The sequence below is a fragment of the Oncorhynchus kisutch genome, linkage group LG30, assembly GCF_002021735.2.
Source record: "Oncorhynchus kisutch isolate 150728-3 linkage group LG30, Okis_V2, whole genome shotgun sequence".
Taxonomy (NCBI): domain Eukaryota; kingdom Metazoa; phylum Chordata; class Actinopteri; order Salmoniformes; family Salmonidae; genus Oncorhynchus; species Oncorhynchus kisutch.
In genome coordinates this window covers 37,228,644-37,249,680 of record NC_034203.2, presented here as the reverse complement: position 1 = coordinate 37,249,680, position 21,037 = coordinate 37,228,644, and the positions used below count along the sequence as shown (strand labels likewise).

The 21,037-nt window shown below is 41.0% G+C and overlaps 3 protein-coding genes across 3 annotated transcripts; all 3 read left to right on the top strand.

Annotated features, from left to right (window-relative positions):
* The first annotated feature begins 391 nt into the window (after positions 1 to 391).
* On the top strand, positions 392 to 1,889 carry LOC116358627 (C-C motif chemokine 4). The gene is made up of 4 exons (XM_031810531.1): positions 392 to 572; positions 718 to 832; positions 994 to 1,071; positions 1,312 to 1,889. Exons 1-4 carry the CDS (start codon positions 485 to 487, stop codon positions 1,346 to 1,348), a joined length of 318 nt encoding a protein of 105 aa, XP_031666391.1. The 5' UTR covers positions 392 to 484; the 3' UTR covers positions 1,349 to 1,889.
* A 7,304-nt stretch (positions 1,890 to 9,193) lies between these two features.
* On the top strand, positions 9,194 to 10,663 carry LOC109885582 (C-C motif chemokine 4). The gene is made up of 4 exons (XM_020477418.2): positions 9,194 to 9,363; positions 9,509 to 9,623; positions 9,780 to 9,857; positions 10,098 to 10,663. Exons 1-4 carry the CDS (start codon positions 9,276 to 9,278, stop codon positions 10,132 to 10,134), a joined length of 318 nt encoding a protein of 105 aa, XP_020333007.2. The 5' UTR covers positions 9,194 to 9,275; the 3' UTR covers positions 10,135 to 10,663.
* A 7,122-nt stretch (positions 10,664 to 17,785) lies between these two features.
* Positions 17,786 to 19,413, top strand: LOC116358559 (C-C motif chemokine 20-like). Its single transcript, XM_031809715.1, has 4 exons — positions 17,786 to 18,052; positions 18,177 to 18,288; positions 18,568 to 18,645; positions 18,796 to 19,413. Exons 1-4 carry the CDS (start codon positions 17,965 to 17,967, stop codon positions 18,830 to 18,832), a joined length of 315 nt encoding a protein of 104 aa, XP_031665575.1. The 5' UTR covers positions 17,786 to 17,964; the 3' UTR covers positions 18,833 to 19,413.
* Positions 19,414 to 21,037: the final 1,624 nt, after the last annotated feature.

Sequence of the window (21,037 nt, the reverse complement as noted above, 5' to 3'; positions counted from 1 at the left end):
ATGTCAACTGCTTCATAAGCTACAAACAGGGGCAATCCTTTGGTTTGACTGTACAACCTTACCCACTGCGGTTCACAATGTATTGTGATTCCTCCTAAATTAACTGATAAATCTGATAACTGTAAATACAGTATGTTCAATGGTGATAAGATCTGCAGTGGATTCCCTGACGTGGGTACATGGCTACACACACACACACACACACACACACACACACACACACACACACACACACACACACACACACACACACACACACACACACACACACACACACACACACACAATTCTGCTGTGGAACTTTGGTTTTAAGGCGTGGGTAGGAAAGCACATTTCACCTCTCAGAGAATACGTTTCTACCTGCACCAGGAGTATATATATGGCTCTGGTGAGGAGTAGGACCTCACACAGCCACTGAAGCTTTCTGTCTGAAGACAAGACAGCAGCTCATCACATCACTAACCACAGCACCACAGAAGAAGAGATGGCCCAGATCAGAGCCCCTGTTATTGTGCTGCTCGTGCTCCTGGCTGTGGGGCTGTTCACTACTGAGGCTTCTGCAGCTAAACAAGGTCAATATTCTGCAGTGAAAGTTGTGTCTTGGTCCGTCTGTCTGTGTTATTACTGGAACACTGAACTAAACTGTTGGACAATTAGAGTAATATTTAGTCTTCATCAAGAGTCCTCTTTAATTGTTTATTTGTTCATTTTTTACAGCACGTCGTAGAAGATTCTGCTGTCAAAGTTATACTGGTAGGGAAATACCTTTTGCAGTTATCGTAGGATATACCCTACAGACCACGACTGAAATCTGCAGAATCCCTGCCATCATGTGAGTATCTTTGATTATTTATTTTTGAATTGAGGTTCAGGATTCTTTACAGCAAAAAATACATTATAGTGTAATTATAGTTGAATAGAAATATGGGTAAAAAATGCTGTGAAAACAGAGTGTTGAATATAGACTTACGGTTTTGTATGTGTCTCTTCTAGATTCCACACTAAAAATGGGAAAGCTGTGTGTGCAGACCCTTCCCAGAGCTCGGTGATCCAACATGTCAACCAACTGAGGTAAGAATGACTCTCATAAATAACATTACAACTGTTATACTATTTATACTTGAATATTAAAAGGGATTTAGAATATAGTTGTTTATTATGAATGGTACAAACAAAGATGGTACTCCTGAATGTAGGCACATTGAACCTGTTTCAGATTTTACAACAGATACACCTCTAAATTGGAGATATTGAAATATAAGAGTGGCCTTAACAACAGAAAATAATATTAATTTTTCTAATCTATTTCAGGGACAAGGCGGTTCACATCAGTAAATCACAGTCCTAATCCGATGATGGGTTCTGGATACAGAGGAGCAGAACATGTGTATGTAACAGTCAGGAGCTGAACATGTTAATACCCAGTGTATATAGTGTATATCCCATCCTGTTTCATCTGCTATCCATCTACCTATAACTTCTTAGTCCTATATTTTCTGGGCTGATTTTATATGAATATATTTAGCAAATAAAAAAAAATTAGTTATAATATAACACTTCATGAGCAATAAGGTTAAGATCTCGTTGTAAGACAGGAAACTAAATGTTTAAACTTTTTTTCATGAAAACATTTGTTACTTTTTGTCACTGTTACAATTTATGTCTATAATAAATGTCATATATTTTACTATAACCTGTTTGTGTATGAAATAGGCTTTGTCATTGCAGAGTTTAATGGTTTGATCTCGTTTTATGGGCATCAGAAATGGTACACGTTGTAACATTCTATTCATAAAAGTATTGTGTATGATCATATCATTGATCACATCTGTTGCTTTAAACTGTTACTTTAATTTTTTATGTCTATAATAAATATATTTTCCTAAGAATTCTCACTTGTTTTGTGTGTTCATCTTGTGTGGTATGAGTGGTGAATGGAAGATGAACCTTGGACAGCACAATGACAGATACTAACTGATGAAGCAGACAGAGACAAGATATTAAATAGTAACTGTGGAGGAGACAACATCATGAGAGGTCACCAGTGGGTGGATGTAGTAACTGTGGAGGACACTACATCATGAGAGGTCACCAGTGGGTGGATGTAGTAACTGTGGAGGACACTACACCATGAGAGGTCACCAGTGGGTGGATGTAGTAACTGTGGAGGACACTACATCATGAGAGGTCACCAGTGGGTGGATGTAGTAACTGTAGAGGACACTACATCATGAGATGTCAGCAGTGGACTGATGTAGTAACTGTAGAGGACACGACACCATGAGATGTCAGCAGTGGACTGATGTAGTAACTGTAGAGGACACTACACCATGAGATGTCAGCAGTGGACTGATGTAGTAACTGTAGAGGACACTACACCATGAGATGTCAGCAGTGGACTGATGTAGTAACTGTAGAGGACACTACATCATGAGAGGTAACCAGTGGACTGATGAAGTAACTGTAGAGGACACTATACCATGAGAGGTCACCAGTGGGTGGATGTAGTAACTGTAGAGGACACTACATCATGAGAGGTCACCAGTGGACTGATGTAGTAACTGTAGAGGACACTACACCATGAGAGGTCACCAGTGGACTGATGTAGTAACTGTAGAGGACACTACACCATGAGAGGTCACCAGTGGACTGATGTAGTAACTGTAGAGGACACTACATCATGAGAGGTAACCAGTGGACTGATGAAGTAACTGTAGAGGACACTATACCATGAGAGGTCACCAGTGGGTGGATGTAGTAACTGTAGAGGACACTACATCATGAGAGGTCACCAGTGGACTGATGTAGTAACTGTAGAGGACACTACACCATGAGAGGTCACCAGTGGACTGATGTAGTAACTGTAGAGGACACTACACCATGAGAGGTCACCAGTGGACTGATGTAGTAACTGTAGAGGACACTACACCATGAGAGGTCACCAGTGGGTGGATGTAGTAACCGTGGTGACACTACACCATGAGAGGTCAGCAGAGGGTGAATCACTCTCACAATGTTTCTTAAAAAACACTCCTATTCCAAAGGCCTTGTAGAGATGACATACAGTACATTCACTTTGTATGTCTATGGTGTTTAAGCTCCAAGTTGTTATTTTGGATTACATTGAAATCTACATAGACCCGGCCTTGATGGTTGTATACCATGTACAATAACTTCTACCTGGCTAACAACAGGAGTTTCATACAACTGTTTCTTCTTGTTCCTTTTGAGGTTTTAGGAAAGAGTTGATGTTGTGACAAATGCATATTCATTCAAAACAATCAGATATATGACTATTTACAAGAGCTGTTCATAATAATTTATTAAGGTAGCACAACCAAGAGGAACCAAAGACATCAGCACTGAGTCATCAATCAGTGTTAAATTCCCAAATTCCAAACTGTGTCACAACACACACTGTTGTCTCTGCCACCAGAGCAGTGAAATTCCAGTTCTGGAAGTTCTCATTCTGCATTTTTAACCATTTTCTTGTGAGAATTTTCTTGTGAGAATTCAATAGTTCAACACATGAACAGTGATAAAGAAATCTAAATGATTATCATATATGCATAGTCACTTTAACTATACATTCATGTACATACTACCTCCATTTCTTTTTCTTTCTTTTTTTCACATTTATTCAACCAGTTCTCAATTACAATTGCGACCTGGCCAAGATAAAGCAAAGCAGTTCGACACATACAACGACACAGAGTTACACATGGAGTAAAACAAACATACAGTCAATAATACAGTAGAAACAAGTCTATATACGATGTGAGCAAATGAGGTGAGCTAAGGGAGGTAAAGGCAAAAAAAGGCCATGGTGGCAAAGTAAATACAATATAGCAAGTAAAACACTGGAATGGTAGATTTGCAGTGGAAGAATATGCAAAGTAGACATAAAAATAATTGGGTGCAAAGGAGCAAAATAAATAAATAAATAAAATAAAATAAATACTGTAGGGAAAGAGGTAGTTGTTTGGGCTAAATTATAGGTGGGCTATGTACAGGTGCAGTAATCTGTGAGCTGCTCTGACAGCTGGTGCTTAAAGATAGTGAGGGAGATAAGTGTTTCCAGTTTCAGAGATTTTTGTAGTTTGTTCCAGTCATTGGCAGCAGAGAACTGGAAGGAGAGGCGGCCAAAGAAAGAATTGGTTTTGGGGGTGACTAGAGAGATATACCTGCTGGAGCGCGTGCTACAGGTGGGTGATGCTATGGTGACCAGCGAGCTGAGATAAGGGGGGACTTTACCTAGCAGGGTCTTGTAGATGACCTGGAGCCAGTGGGTTTTGCGACGAGTATGAAGCGAGGGCCAGCCAACGAGAGCGTACAGGTCGCAGTGGTGGGTAGTGTATGGGGCTTTGGTGACAAAACGGATTGCACTGTGATAGACTACATCCAATTTGTTGAGTAGAGTGTTGGAGATTATTTTGTAAATGACATCGCCGAAGTCAAGGATTGGTAGGATGGTCAGTTTTACAAGGGTATGTTTGGCAGCATGAGTGAAGGATGCTTTGTTGCGAAATAGGAAGCCAATTCTAGATTTAACTTTGGATTGGAGATGTTTGATGTGGGTCTGGAAGGAGAGTTTACAGTCTAACCAGACACCTAGGTATTTGTCCACGTGTTCTAAGTCAGAGCCGTCCAGAGTAGTTATGTTGGACAGGCGGGCAGGTGCGGCAGCGAACGGTTGAAGAGCATGCATTTAGTTTTACTTGTATTTAAGAGCAATTGGAGGCCACGGAAGGAGAGTTGTATGGCATTGAAGCTTGCCTGGAGGGTTGTTAACACAGTGACCAAAGAAGGCCCAGAAGTATACAGAATGGTGTCGTCTGCGTAGAGGTGGATCAGAGACTCACCAGCAGCAAGAGAGACATCATTGATGTATACAGAGAAGAGAGTCGGCCCGAGAATTGAATCCTGTGGCACCCCCATAGAGACTGCCAGAGGTCCAGACAGCAGACCCTCCGATTTGACACACTGAACTCTCTCAGAGAAGTAGTTGGTGAACCAGGCGGGGCAATCATTTGAGAAACCAAGGCTGTCGAGTCTGCCGATGAGGATGTGGTGATTGACAGAGTCGAAAGCCTTGGCCAGATAAATGAATACGGCTGCACAGTAATGTTTCTTATCGATGGTGGTTAAGATATAGTTTAGGACCTTGAACGTGGCTGAGGTGCACCCATGACCAGCTCTGAAACCAGATTGCATAGCAGAGAGGGTATGGTGAGATTCGAAATGGTCGGTAATCTGTTGGTTGACTTGGCTTTCGAAGACCTTAGAAAGGCAGGGTAGGATAGATATAGGTCTGTAGCAGTTTGGGTCAAGAGTGTCCCCCCCCCTTAAAGAGGGGGGATGACCGCAGCTGCTTTCCAATCTTTGTGAATCTCAGATGACACGAAAGAGAGGTTGAACAGGCTAGTAATAGGGGTGGCAACAATTTGGGCAGATACTTTTAGAAAGAAAGGGTCCAGATTGTCTAGCCCGGCTGATTTGTTGGGGTCCAGATTTTGCAGCTCTTTCAGAACATCACCTGACTGGATTCGGGAGAAGGAGAAATGGGGAAGGCTTTGGTGAGTTGCTGTGGGGGGTGCAGTGCTGTTGACCGGGGTAGGGGTAGCCAAGTGGAAAGCATGGCCAGCCGTAGAAAAATGATTATTGAAATTCTCAATTATAGTGGATTTATCAGTGGTGACAGTGTTTCCTATCTTCACTGCAGTGGGCAGCTGGGAGGAGGTGTTCTTATTCTCCATGGACTTTACAGTGTCCCAGAACTTTTTTGAGTTAGTATTGCAGGAAGCAAATTTCTGCTTGAAAAAGCTAGCCTTGGCTGTTCTAACTGCCTGTGTATAATGGTTTTTAGCTTCCCTGAAAAGCTGCATATCACGGCGGCTGTTCGATGCTAATGCAGAACGCCATAGGATGTTTTTGTGTTGTTAAAGGGCAGTCAGGTCTGGGGAGAACCTAGGGCTATATCTCTTCCTGGTTCTACATTTCTTGAATGGGGCATGCTTATTTAAGATGGTTAGGAAGGCATTTGAAAAAAAATAACCAGGCATCCACTACTGACGGGATGAGATCAATATCCTTCCAGGATACCCCGGCCAGGTCGATTAGAAAGGCCTGCTCGGAGAAGTGTTTCAGGGAGCGTTTGACAGTGATGAGTGGAGGTCGTTTGACCGCTGACCCATTACGGATGCAGGCAAAGAGGCAGTGATCGCTGAGATCTTGGTTCAAGACAGCAGAGGTGTATTTAGAGGGTAAGTTGGTTAGAATGATAGCTATGAGGGAGCCCGTGTTTACGGCTTTGATGAGGTACCTGGTAGGTTCATTGATCATTTGTGTGAGATTGAGGGCATCATGCTTAGATTGTAGGATAGCTGGGGTGTTAAGCATGTTCCAGTTTAGGTCGCCTAGCAGCACAAGCTCTGAAGATAGATGGGGGGCAACCAACACAAGGAGGCTGATGGAAGGAGCTATAGGAGGACGGGCTCATTCTAATGGCCAAAATGGAGTTGATGAAATGGTCCCAAACACATCAAACACATGGAAACAACGTGTTTGACTCTTTTCCATTGATTCCATTCCAGCCATTACAATGAGCCTGTCCTCCTAAAGCCCCTCTCACCAGCCTCCTCTAGCGCCACAGTGATAAAGTATATTGAGTCAAACCATGGAACTGCCCCTGTTTATGTCCTATGAAGCTGTGAAAGGGCACATTTGGGGTGGTGGTATTTTTTTTATTTAAATGTGATGAGTTAGATCAACCAAACCAGAGAATCACCACAGAACCAGTAAAGAACTTTAATTTCACCACAGGGTGTTGCACTGAGGATGAGCAAGAACTTTTCTTACAAGACGTATGACAACAATGATGACATAATGACATGATTAGTTGTAATTCTACAGCTCTGACTGATGGTCAACATTCTATACTAGAGGAACACTCGTCTAACCTGTTGAGCAGGGAATTTCAAATGGCGAATGTGAAGGGGAACTTTCAGGTGTGACTTTGTTTGGGTAGTAAATACACACAGCAGGGAAATACAAGAGGAATTCAATCTCCTATCTGATCAATCTAATTGTCATGTCTGTGTGTGTGTGTCTGTGTCTTTGTGTGTGACTGAGACATCGTGCACTGAAGTACATGGATGTGGGCTGTTACGTGTAGGTTGTCTTGATAATATGGTTATTTTCTAGGTCAGAGGAACACAGAATGTATTGATGCCGTCAAGTCAAAGGCGGAAAAGTGTTTCTGTGACAACTAAACAGGTCATGATGAAGGGGTTTTAACTGTTCCTCTTCAGTTGTTGCATCATAACTGTCCCTGTTACAACCACAACCTTTTCCCCCTTGAGTTTGTCACAATGCATTAATATGAATATTGAGACATTTAACACATTGGTGCTGTTTTTTTGCAATGTATAACCTCACACAACTACCATGTGAAACCTGGGACAAAGTGGGAGGATCCTCTACATTCACAGAACAATTGAAGACCACTTCAATGAGCTGAAGAGATGAGTAAAAGTTGAACTCTCACACCCACTGATACTTGCTTAATATAATATGGAACTCAAAGGATTCCTGCAATTCAGAAGTTCATGTTTCATATCATTAGCTCTTATTACAGTAAGCTTAGATACATGGAAAGTACAGTGTCTTCAGAAAGTAACTACCCCCCTTGATTTTTAACCACATTTTGTTGTGTTACAACCTGCATTTAAAATGGATCAAATTGATATCTTGTGTCACTGCCCTACACACAATACCCCAAAATGGCAAAGTGTAATTGTGTTTTCAGATTTTTTTTCAACAAATGAATAGAAAAGGAGTCAATAAGTATTCAACCCCTTTGTTATGGCCAGCCTTAATAAGATCAGGAGTACGTTTGTGCTTAACAACTCACAAAATAAGTTGCATGGACTCGCTCTGTGTGCAATAATAGTGATCAACATGATTTTTGAATGACAACCTCATCTCTGTACCCCACACATACAATTATGCTTAAGGCCCCTCAGTTGAATTGTGACTTTCAAACACAGATTCAACTACAAAGACCAGGGAGGTTTTCCAATGCCTCCCAAAGAAGAGCTCCTATTGCTGGATGGGTCAAAATAAAATAAAAAGCAGACATTGAATATCCCTTTGAGCATGGTGAAGTTTTTAATTACACTTTGGATGTGGTATCAATACACCCAGTCACCACAGAGATACAGGCGTCCTTCCTAACTCAGTTTCCGGAGAGGACGGAAACCACTCAGGGATTTCACCATGAGGCCAATAGTGAATAATAGTTGAATAATGGCTGTGAAAGAAGAAAACTGAGGATGGATCAACATTGTAGTTACTCCACAATACTAACCTGTAAGGACAGACGCTGGGAGACGGGAAGCAAGTACAGGGAGTGAATATTTAATCAGTAATGGACATGAAACAAAACAAGGCCAGCGTCTGGACAAGAGGAACACAATCACATCAATGCTGAAAGGGGAAGAAACTGAGGAAGTGACAGATATAGGGGAGACAGTCAATAAGTTAATAGAGTCCAGGTTAGTCCCATGAAGTGCTGACGCACGTAACGATGGTGACAGGTGTGCGTAATGATGGACCGCCTGGCGCCCTCGAGTGCCAGAGAGGGGGAGCGGGAGCAGGCGTGACATAACCTACATGACAGAATGAAAAGAAGGAAGCCTGTACAGAATAAAAATATTCCAAACATGCATCCAGTTTGCAAGAAGGTACCAAAGTAAAACTGCAAAAGATGCTTCAAAGAAATGAACTTTACTTCTTGAATAGGAAGCGTTATAAAATAACCTGGTCTAGTCTGCTTTCCAACAGACACTGGGAGACAAATTCACCTTTCAGCAGTACAATACTCTAAAACACAAGGCCAAATATAAAGAGTATCAACACAAATTCTTCATTTAAATATTTAGTACTTAATACTATTACTTAATACTATGATTGCCGATCATGAAAAAGCAAGTAAAGATTGGGCCCAAAACATTCTCCCTCTTGTTCTGTTGAAGAATCTTGTTCCTTTTTGTTGCTCATTGGCGAAAGTGGTGGGGAAATTCTGCTGTGGAACTTTGGTTTTAAGGTGTGGGTAGGAAAGCCCATTTCACCTCTCAGAGAATGTTTCCACCTGCACCAGGAGTATATATATGGCTCTGGTGAGGAGTAGGACCTCACACAGCCACTGAAGCTTTCTGTCTGAAGACAAGACAGCAGCTCATCACATCACTAACCACAGCACCACAGAAGAAGAGATGGCCCAGATCAGAGCCCCTGTTATTGTGCTGCTCGTGCTCCTGGCTGTGGGGCTGTTCACTACTGAAGCTTCTGCAGCTAAACAAGGTCAATATTCTGCAGTGAAAGTTGTGTCTTGGTCCGTCTGTCTGTGTTATTACTGGAACACTGAACTAAACTGTTGGACAATTAGAGTAATATTTAGTCTTCATCAAGAGTCCTCTTTAATTGTTTATTTGTTCATTTTTTACAGCACGTCGTAGAAGATTCTGCTGTCAAAGTTATACTGGTAGGGAAATACCTTTTGCAATTATCGTAGGATATACCCTACAGACCACGACTGAAATCTGCAGAATCCCTGCCATCATGTGAGTATCTTTGATTAGTTATTTTTGAATTGAGGTTCAGGATTCTTTACAGCAAAAAATACATTATAGTGTAATTATAGTTGAATAGAAATATGGGTAAAAAGTGTTGAATATGTGTTGAATATAGACTATAGGTTTTGTATGTGTCTCTTCTAGATTCCACACTAAAAATGGGAAAGCTGTGTGTGCAGACCCTTCCCAGAGCTCGGTGATCCAACATGTCAACCAACTGAGGTAAGAATGACTCTCATAAATAACATTACAACTGTTATACTATTTATACTTGAATATTAAAAGGGATTTAGAATATAGTTGTTTATTATGAATGGTACAAACAAAGATGGTACTCCTGAATGTAGGCACATTGAACCTGTTTCAGATTTTACAACAGATACACCTCTAAATTGGAGATATTGAAATATAAGAGTGGCCTTAACAACAGAAAATAATATTAATTTTTCTAATCTATTTCAGGGACAAGGCGGTTCACATCAGTAAATCACAGTCCTAATCCGATGATGGGTTCTGGATACAGAGGAGCAGTAACAGTCAGGAGCTGAACATGTTAATACCCAGTGTATATAGTGTATATCCCATCCTGTTTCATCTGCTATCCATCTACCTATAACTTCTTAGTCCTATATTTTCTGGGCTGATTTTATATGAATATATTTAGCAAATAAAAAAAAATTAGTTATAATATAACACTTCATGAGCAATAAGGTTAAGATCTCGTTGTAAGACAGGAAACTAAATGTTTAAACTTTTTTTCATGAAAACATTTGTTACTTTTTGTCACTGTTACAATTTATGTCTATAATAAATGTCATATATTTTACTATAACCTGTTTGTGTATGAAATAGGCTTTGTCATTGCAGAGTTTAATGGTTTGATCTCGTTTTATGGGCATCAGAAATGGTACACGTTGTAACATTCTATTCATAAAAGTATTGTGTATGATCATATCATTGATCACATCTGTTGCTTTAAACTGTTACTTTAATTTTTTATGTCTATAATAAATATATTTTCCTAAGAATTCTCACTTGTTTTGTGTGTTCATCTTGTGTGGTATGAGTGGTGAATGGAAGATGAACCTTGGACAGCACAATGACAGATACTAACTGATGAAGCAGACAGAGACAAGATATTAAATAGTAACTGTGGAGGAGACAACATCATGAGAGGTCACCAGTGGGTGGATGTAGTAACTGTGGAGGACACTACATCATGAGAGGTCACCAGTGGGTGGATGTAGTAACTGTGGAGGACACTACACCATGAGAGGTCACCAGTGGGTGGATGTAGTAACTGTGGAGGACACTACATCATGAGAGGTCACCAGTGGGTGGATGTAGTAACTGTAGAGGACACTACATCATGAGATGTCAGCAGTGGACTGATGTAGTAACTGTAGAGGACACGACACCATGAGATGTCAGCAGTGGACTGATGTAGTAACTGTAGAGGACACTACACCATGAGAGGTCACCAGTGGACTGATGTAGTAACTGTAGAGGACACTACATCATGAGAGGTAACCAGTGGACTGATGAAGTAACTGTAGAGGACACTATACCATGAGAGGTCACCAGTGGGTGGATGTAGTAACTGTAGAGGACACTACATCATGAGAGGTCACCAGTGGACTGATGTAGTAACTGTAGAGGACACTACACCATGAGAGGTCACCAGTGGGTGGATGAAGTAACTGTAGAGGACACTACACCATGAGAGGTCACCAGTGGGTGGATGTAGTAACTGTAGAGGACACTACACCATGAGAGGTCACCAGTGGGTGGATGTAGTAACCGTGGTGACACTACACCATGAGAGGTCAGCAGAGGGTGAATCACTCTCACAATGTTTCTTAAAAAACACTCCTATTCCAAAGGCCTTGTAGAGATGACATACAGTATATTCACTTTGTATGTCTATGGTGTTTAAGCTCCAAGTTGTTATTTTTGGATTACATTGAAATCTACATAGACCCGGCCTTGATGGTTGTATACCATGTACAATAACTTCTACCTGGCTAACAACAGGAGTTTCATACAACTGTTTCTTCTTGTTCCTTTTGAGGTTTTAGGAAAGAGTTGATGTTGTGACAAATGCATATTCATTCAAAACACTCAGATATATTACTATTTACAAGAGCTGTTCATAATCATCTATTAAGGTAGCACAACCAAGAGGAACCAGTGACATCAGCACTGAGTCATCAATCAGTGTTAAATTCCCAAAATCCAAACTGTGTCACAACACACACTGTTGTCTCTGCTACCAAAGCAGTGAAATTCCAGTTCTGGAAGTTCTCATTCTGCATTTTTAACCAAATTATTTTCTTGTGAGAATTCAATAGCTCAACACATGAACAGTGATAAAGAAATCTAAATGTTTCAAATAGATGGGAAGTTGACAATATATTATTAGTAGCATGTATTTATGCTTTGTTGTTGTGATTTCATTCATATAATTCAGTTATTATTCTGTTGTTACAGTCATGAAATATTCAAATGCTGTAAGAGCCGACGCTGGAGATGAGAAGTAGCGACCGGGAGTCAACATTTAATAGGAACAGACAAGGAACAAGCAACAGCCTCAGCCCCGGGAAATATATGGACAGACGACAAACAATGCAGTCGGGAACAGAGATGGGGAACTGACAAATATAGGGGAGGTAATAAACAGGTGAGTCCAGGTGAGTCCAATAATACACTGATGCACATGATGGGGAAAGGCAGGTGTGCGTACTGACGGTGGCAGGAGTGCGTAATGCTGGGGAGCCTGGTGCCTTCGAGCGCCAGGGAGGGGGAGCGGGAGCAGACGTGACAATTGCATTGAATAGCAAAATCTGATGCAATGATTTACTGCCACAGGGCTGGGTGCAGCTAGTATTAATATATTGGTCAATTTACAGGAAGTAAATACATAGTTATCTTCATATGTGCTAAACCAAATATATTTGTTAGGCCAAGTCCATTGGACAATTAAATAGGAATATCAAACGTCTGAGGTATGAAAACACCATGTACTCTGCATCTCAGATAGAGATGTAGAGTAAATATATCACTAGCCACTTTAAACAAAAACAGCCACTTTAGCCACTTTAAACCAAAACAGCCTATACTAGTGTAAACTAACATAGAGACAGGAACAAAGACACTAAGGACAATCACCCACGACAAACTCAAAGAATATGGCTGCCTAAATATGGTTCCCAATCAGAGACAACGATAAGCACCTGCCTCTGATTGAGAACCACTCCAGACAGCCATAGACTTTGCTAGATAACCCCACTAGCTACAATCCCAAGTACATACACACCAAAACCCCAAGACAAAACACACCACAATGCAAAAACTCCATACCACACCCTGGCCTGACCCAATACATGAAGAAAAACACAAAATACTTAGACCAGGGCGTGACAACTCTATATCATCGACTGTATCCTTATGTAATACATGTATCACTAGCCACTTTAACTATGCCACTTTGTTTACATATTCATCTCATATGTATATACTGTACTCGATACCATCTACTGTATCTTGCCTATGCTGCTCTGTACCATCACTCATTCATATATCCTTATGTACATATTCTTTATCCCCTTACACTGTGTATAAGACAGTAGTTTTGGAATTGTTAGTTAGATTACTTGTTGGTATTACTGCATTGTCGGAACTAGAAGCACAAGCATTTCGCTACACTCGCATTAACATCTGCTAACCATGTGTATGTGACAAATAAAATTTGATTTGATTTGATTTGAGATGGAAATCACAAAATCAATTCAGAAACATGAAAAAAAACGAATTACAACTGTTATTGACCCGGTGTGTCAACTCAACCATAACAGACATGCAGCCAAACATGCTGATGGAAATGCTCTCTTCCTCTCTCTCTCTTCATCCCTATCACCATCTCTCTCCTTCCCTCTCTCTACCTCCTTTTCCCTCTCTCCCACTCTTCCTCCCTCTCTTTCTCTCCCTGCTCTCACCCCCCTAACCGTCTCTCTTTCTCTCCCCCCTGTGTCCCTAACTCTACTCCCTCTCTCTCTCAATCTCTCTCTCTTTCTTCCTCCCTCTCCCTCTCCCTCTCTCCCCTCTCTCTCTCTCCCCCCTCTCTCTGCCTCTCTCTCCTCCTTCCCCTGCCCTATCTCTCTCTCTCTCTCTAACCGCCAGGGGTTTGAGGTTTGGGGGGAGGGGGGCTGTTCATTGACCAGGTGTGATGTAGATCATGATGTGTTTCCCACTTAAATCAATCTGACAGGCAGTTAGATGGGTAAGTACCCTCTTAGAAACATTGGTTCCAAAATGGCTCATCGGCTGTCCCCGTAGGAGACCCTTTTTGGTTCCGGGGAGAACCCTTTTATTATTTCCACATAGATCCATTTTGGGTTCCATGTTGAACCCTCTGTGGAAAGGGTTGTACATGGAACCCAAAGGGGTTCTCCTTGAACCAGGTTCTTAATAACTTCTTCTTTTAAGGATTTGAACTCACAGTTGAACAAAGTTACCTCGCAAACTCCTCAAACCTGATTCTTAGTACAGGGCTCTGATGTTCCCAATCCTATCTATTGTAAGTCTCACTCTAGCAACTAGAGGGCAGCAGAACCTGTCAAACTTTAGAAAATCCAACTGTAATTTATTTAACCTTTATTTAACTAGGCAATTCAGTTATTTTCAATGACGGACTACCAAAAGGCCTCCTGGGACGGTGGCCTGGGATTAAAGAAATAAAATAAATACAATATAAATATAGGACAAATCACACCAACAACAAGAGAAACAACACAACACTACATAAAGAGAGACCTAAGACAACAACATAGCAAGGCAGCAACACATGACAACACAGCATGGTAGCAACACAACATGGCAGCAACACAACATGGCAGCAGCACAAAACATGGTGCAAACATTATTGGTCACAGTCAACAGCACAAAGGGCAAGAAGGTAGAGACAACAAAACATCACACAAAGCAGCCACAACTCTCAGTAAGAGTGTCCATGATTGAGACTTTGAATGAAGAGATGGAGATAAATCAGTCCAGTTTGAGTGTTTGTTGCAGCTCGTTCCAGTCGCTAGCTGCAGCGAACTGAAAAGAGGAGCGACCCAGGGATGTGTGTGCTTTGGGGACATTTAACAGAATGTGACTGGCAGAACGGGTGTTGTATGTGGAGGATGAGGGCTGCAGTAGATATCTCAGATAGGGGGGAGTGAGGCCTAAGAGGGTTTAATTAATAAGCATCAACCAGTGGGTCTTGCGACGTGTATATAGAGATGACCAGTTTACAGAGGAGTATAAAGTGCAGTGATGTGTCCTATAAGGAGCATTGGTGGCAAATCTGATGGCCGAATGGTTAAGAACGTCTAGTTGCTCGAGAGCACCCTTACCTGCCGATCTATAAATTATGTCTCCGTAATCTAGCATGGGTAGGATGGTCATCTGAATCAGGGTTAGTTTGGCAGCTGAGGTAAAAGAGGAGCGATTACAATACAGGAAACCAAGTCTAGATTTAACCTTAGCCTGCAGCTTTGATATGCGCTGAGAGAAGGACAGTGCACAGTCTAGCCATACTCCCAAGTGCTTGTATGAGGTGACTACCTCCAGCTCTAAACCCTCAGAGGTAGTAATAACACCTGTGGGAAGAAGGGCATTCCCCTTACCAAACAAGACCTTTGTTTTGGAGGTGTTCAGAACAAGGTTAAGGGTAGAGAAAGCTTGTTGGACACTAAGAAAGCTTTGTTGTAGAGCATTTTGCACAAAATCCGGGGAGGGGCCAGCTGAGTATAAGACTGTATCATCTGCATATAAATGGATGAGAGAGCTTCCTACTGCCTGAGCTATGTTGTTGAAGTAAATTGAGAATTAAATTGAGGAATCCTGACTTAATGAAGTGGTGATTATAGAGCTCAGCCATGTGCTTCTTGTCAGTAACAGCCACATTATCAATATTAAGGGACATGGGCAGCTGGGAGGAGGAGGGTTTATTCTCCTTGTCTTGAACCATTTTCCAGAACTTTTTGGGGTTAGACCCACAGAGAGAGTACTGCTCCTTAAAGTAACTACCTTTGGCCTTCCGGATAGCCTGAGTGCACTTATTTCTCATTTGCCAGAATGATAGCCAGTGAGCTTGAGTATGCGTATGCCAAGCCTTTCGCCAAATACTACACTTGAGGTGGAGTCACTCTGCCTATGTCATCATAGTTGTAATACGTCTTGTAAGAAAAGTTCTTGCTCATCCTCAGTGCAACACCCTGTGGTGAAATTAAAGTTCTTTACTGGTTCTGTGGTGATTCTCTGGTTTGGTTGATATCTAACTCATCACATTTAAATTTAAAAAATACCACCACCCCAAATGTGCCCTTTCACAGCTTCATAGGACATAAACAGGGGCAGTTCCATGGTTTGACTCAATAGACTTTATCACTGTGGCGCTAGAGGAGGCTGGTGAGAGGGGCTTTAGGAGGACAGGCTCATTGTAATGGCTGGAATGGAATCAATGGAAAAGAGTCAAACACGTTGTTTCCATGTGTTTGATGTGTTTGGGACCATTTCATCAATTCCATTTTGGCCATTAGAATGAGCCCGTCCTCCTATAGCTCCTTCCATCAGCCTCCTCTGTGTGGCGCACAATGCACTGTGTTTCCTCCTAGACCAACTGATACATCTGATAACTGTACATACAGTATGTTCTATGATATGATCTGTGGTGGTTTCACTGATGTGGGTACATGGTTACACATACACACATAACCACAGCAAAGATGTTAAAACCTCTAAAAGCTTCTGTCCTATATCTAGGACATATAAGAGAACTCAGGAAATATTTAGGTTTTTTGGGATACATATTTATCCCCATGTTTTTGGTGGCACAAAACTACCTCCACGTCTATTCATTTGTGTTGGGACCTTCAGACGAGTCCCGTGACACTTGTGGGGCTCGTAGAGAAAAACGGAGAACACCATCGTGTTGGTGAGAGTCAGTGTGGTATTAGTGGAGTATTAGTTTCTAGTCCAAACGGTTCAGACACTACAGACAGAAGTTGACACATCAGTGTTACTTGTGGGGGACGGAGATCAAAACAGAGATCTGGAGAACCATTCAGACGCTACAGACGTTTTTGTGAGAAGACAGATTTTGGGGAATTCTCATGGTCTGACATCTTTCACTGCATATGTGGATGTGGTGGATTGAGAAGCAGCTCATTCAAAAATCTGATATCTCTAATTTAAACTGACGTATTTTGATGGGGATTGTATTTACTGTCACTTAGATTGATGAATGGGTGCATAAACAGGCTATTCATTTGAGACCACAGTTATTCTCTGTCTGAATCAAAATACAAAGGTTTTTATGTGATTGACACATCCCCACATCCTTTGGTTATGAGGGTTAAAGGACAATATACTGTAGAATTGATATATTGTTCAATTGAGGTACAGTGGTTGGCATGTAATTCACCCTACACTGTATTTATAACTAGTTCATATGGGATCATAGGATAGAACGGTGTTTCTTAATGGGGACCCAAAAGGTGTGCACTTTTCTGTTATTGCCGTAGCACGAGACACCTGATTCCACTAAACATTGGGAGTGTTACTCTGCCTAGGCGTTGCTGATGCATGCTAGATCTTACAATGCCTGGATAGGTAATATAAGGAATTGCTGATGCATGCTAGATCTTACAATGCCTGGATAGGTATTTTAGGTATGTTCTAATGTTCTATTAGCAATCTGGTGCTTGACAGCACGGTCGATGACATCCCACACAACCATTGGTTGATGCATCCGTCGTCTGAGCAGGGTTTTGATGATGAGGTAATTAGTGGAATCAGGTGTGTAGCGTTTGGGGCAAAACTAAACCCTTTGGGTCCCCAGCACCAGAATAATGAAATACTGAGATATAATATAAAACACAAACTCACTTAACATAATCCCAAAATGTATTCCTTAACCCAGGAGACTTCAACAAAGGTACAATAATTTAGGTACACTAATATTGTCATGCATTTCAATCAGCTCAGAATAAATGCTGTATATAAATATACACGTAAAAGCTGTTCAAACATCCTCCCTCTTGTTCTGTTCAAGAATCTTGTTTCCCTTTTTTGTTCATTGGGGAATGTGATGGGGAAATTCTGCTGTGGAACTTTGGTTTTAAGGCGTGGGTAGGAAAGCCCATTTCTCCCTCTCAGAGAATAAGCCTCTACCTGCACCAGGAGTATATATATGGCTCTGGTGAGGAATAGGACCTCACACAGCCACTGAAGCTCTTTGTCTGAAGACAGCAGCTCATCACATCACAGCACCACTGAAGAAGAGATGGCCCTGATCAGAGCCCCTGTTATTGTGCTGCTCGTGCTCCTGGCTGTGGGGCTGTTTGCTGCCGAGGTTTCTGCAGCTAAACAAGGTCAATATTGGATGTGAACGTTTTGTCTCAGTCCGTCTGTCTGTCTGCCTGCCTCTTTGTTTTTTGCAAATGGTGTTTTTTAATTGCTATACAAGATAAAGTTTCTTGTCTTTTTGCTCAATAGGTTTTCCTAGAGGCTGTTGTACGAGTTACTCCCAGGGTAGGATGGACATTCGTCTCATCCTTGGCTTTTCCATACAGACAGTGAAAGACGGGTGCAACATTGATGCTATCATGTGAGTGACTCTGGAAGGCCTAACAGTAGAACTGGGACAAATTGCAAGTAAAATGATTACGTTAATTGTAACACATGTAGTATTTCTTCAATTTAAGTATATCATTAAGTATAAAATAACTTTACAACAGAAGTAAAACAATTTGATAACTTGATAACTTGGTTGTTAGTTGCATTGATTCATTTGCGATGTGATATTGCATTGTGATATTATAGAGATGTAAGCCTATAAAGCACTGATGATTGACTGATGTTGTCTCTTCAACATGTTCTCTTCCAGTTTCCACACTGTCAGAGGGAGATTCCCATGTATGGATCCCACCAAGGGCTGGGTTATGAAAGCTGTTCGCAAGCTGAGGTAAGAAATCATTCATATTTATTCAGGATAAAATGATTTGGTTCCATGGAATTGAATTATACTGACAGTGTGTGTACGGTTTATCATAAGGATATTAGGTAAAATGATGGTATAAGAAATGGATGACATAATTTTATTTCTTCTCTACAGGGAGAGAGCGGAACAATTGAACAAGAAAAGGTCATAGGAATAGTTGTCATCACAAGGGTACACAGGACGAAGAGTTTGTGTTGCTATCTTCAATGACGGAGGAGAATGCAAACATGCTGGAACCCTGCTATCTCTAAGTTTATCCAACTACCTGAATTTTATCAGACATTTCTCTCTGCTGAAAAGTATAATAAATGAAGGATATACACAACGCGGAGCACCTGGACACAGCCCTGAGACATTGTATATTGGCCACATATGACAAACCCCTGAGGAGCCTTATTGCTATTATAAACTGGTTACAAACATAAGTAGAGCAGTAAACATATTATTTATTGTCATACCGATAGTATATGGTCTGACATACTACAGCTGTCAGCCAATCAGCATTCAGGGCTGGAACCTCTGTTTATTATTTTACATAACCTATTTGTATATGAAATCATCTGTGTTGGCAGAGTTTAATGGTATAATCTTGTTGTATGAGCATCAGAAATCACGTTTTAACCCTTTTATTCATAAAGGTCTTGTGTATGATCAGATCATTGATCACATCTGTTATATTTAACAGTTACTGTTACATTTTATATCTATAATAAATAATGTATATTTTACTAAGAATTCTCACTTCTTTTGTGTATTCATCTTGTGTGGTATGAGGGGGGCTCCTGAGTGCCACAGCGGTCTAAGACACTGCATCTCAGTGCTTGAGGTGTCACTACAGACATCCCTGGTTTGAATCCAGGCTGTATCACAACCGGCCGTGATTGGGAGTCCCATAGGGCGGCGCACAATTGGCCCAGCATCGTCCAGGTTTGGCCGGTTTAGGCCGTCATTACAAATAAGAATTTGTTCTTAAAACCTCTTGGGGCTAGGGGGCAGAATTTTCACTTTTGGATAAATAGCGTGCCCAATTTCAACTTCCTGCTACTCATGCCAAGAATATAAGATATGCATATTATTCATAGATTTGGATAGAAAACACTCTGAAGTTTCTAAAACTGTTGAATCATGTCTGTGAGTATATCAGAACTTATGTAGCAGGCAAAATCCCGAGGACTAACTGTTCAGATTAGTATTTTTTTTAGCCCTCTCCGTTCCCTGGGTTGTCTTTGCCAAGGGATATTTCATAGGAACCTGTTTACAGTTCCTACCACTTCCCCTGGATTTCACCAGTCTTTGGAATTTGGTTGAGGTTATTCCTTTGTGCAATGAATAAGTAGGCCAACTAGGAACTGGGGACACTTTTGTGAGTTGTGCAAGACGTGAAAAGCAGCGCTGGTTTGTTTTCATTCCTGTATTGAACACAGAAAGACCCGTCTACAATTTGATCGATTATTAACGTTTAAAAATAGCAAAATTTGTATTACAAAAGTAGTTTGAAATATTTTGGCAACGTTTATAGGCAACGTTTGAAATATTTTGTAGTGACGTTGCGTTTTTTGTAAGCTGTTTTTTTCTGGATCAAATGTGCTTTATAAATGGACATTTTGGATATATATGGATGGAATTAATCGAACAAAAGGACCAATTTTGATATTTATGGGACATATTGGAGTGCCAACAAAAGAAGCTTGTCAAAGGTAATTCATGTTTTATATTTTATTTCAGCGTTTTGTGTAGCGCCTGTAGGGTTGAAATATGCTAACTCCTTTGTTTACTGCTGGTGCAGATGGTGCAGGCTATCAGATAATAGCTTCTTATGCTTTCGCCGAAAAGCATTTTTAAAATCTGGCATGTTGGCTGGATTCACGAGTGTAGCTTTAATTGAGTATCTTACATGTGTGATTAATGAAAGTTCGAATTGTATAGTATTTTATTTGAATCTGGCGCTCTGCATTTTCCCTGGCAATTGGCCAGTTGAGACATTTGCGTCCCGCCTATCCCAAAGTGGTTTAACTGACTTGCCTAGTTAAATAAAGGTTAATTTTTTTGGGACAGCACAATGACAGATACTAACTGATGAAGCAGACAGACAGAGAAAATATCGTATAGTAACTGTGGAGGACAATAAACCATAAACCAGGTCACCAGTGGGTGGATGTAGTAACTGTAGAGGACACTACACAATGAGAGGTGTGGTGTTTTTACTATCATTAACTGAAAAGTTTTAGTTTTTATCAAAGATTCTCTGTAATTAGCATTTCGTGATTAACTAATCAGGCAAATGGAATTAACTAGGAAGTCAGGGGGAAAGGAAAATATTCAGATTACAAACTTATAATTTTCCTAATATAACTTT

Excerpts from the sequence above, each read along its gene's own strand:
- LOC116358627 (XM_031810531.1), top strand. The coding sequence starts at position 485 with ATGGCCCAGATCAGAGCCCCTGTTATTGTGCTGCTCGTGCTCCTGGCT. Across the intron at positions 573-717 it reads GGCTTCTGCAGCTAAACAAG|CACGTCGTAGAAGATTCTGC; the intron begins GTCAATATTCTG and ends CATTTTTTACAG. Across the intron at positions 1,072-1,311 it reads CAACATGTCAACCAACTGAG|GGACAAGGCGGTTCACATCA; the intron begins GTAAGAATGACT and ends AATCTATTTCAG.
- LOC109885582 (XM_020477418.2), top strand. The coding sequence starts at position 9,276 with ATGGCCCAGATCAGAGCCCCTGTTATTGTGCTGCTCGTGCTCCTGGCT. Across the intron at positions 9,624-9,779 it reads TGCAGAATCCCTGCCATCAT|ATTCCACACTAAAAATGGGA; the intron begins GTGAGTATCTTT and ends TGTCTCTTCTAG. Across the intron at positions 9,858-10,097 it reads CAACATGTCAACCAACTGAG|GGACAAGGCGGTTCACATCA; the intron begins GTAAGAATGACT and ends AATCTATTTCAG.
- LOC116358559 (XM_031809715.1), top strand. The coding sequence starts at position 17,965 with ATGGCCCTGATCAGAGCCCCTGTTATTGTGCTGCTCGTGCTCCTGGCT. Across the intron at positions 18,289-18,567 it reads TGCAACATTGATGCTATCAT|TTTCCACACTGTCAGAGGGA; the intron begins GTGAGTGACTCT and ends GTTCTCTTCCAG. Across the intron at positions 18,646-18,795 it reads AAAGCTGTTCGCAAGCTGAG|GGAGAGAGCGGAACAATTGA; the intron begins GTAAGAAATCAT and ends TCTTCTCTACAG.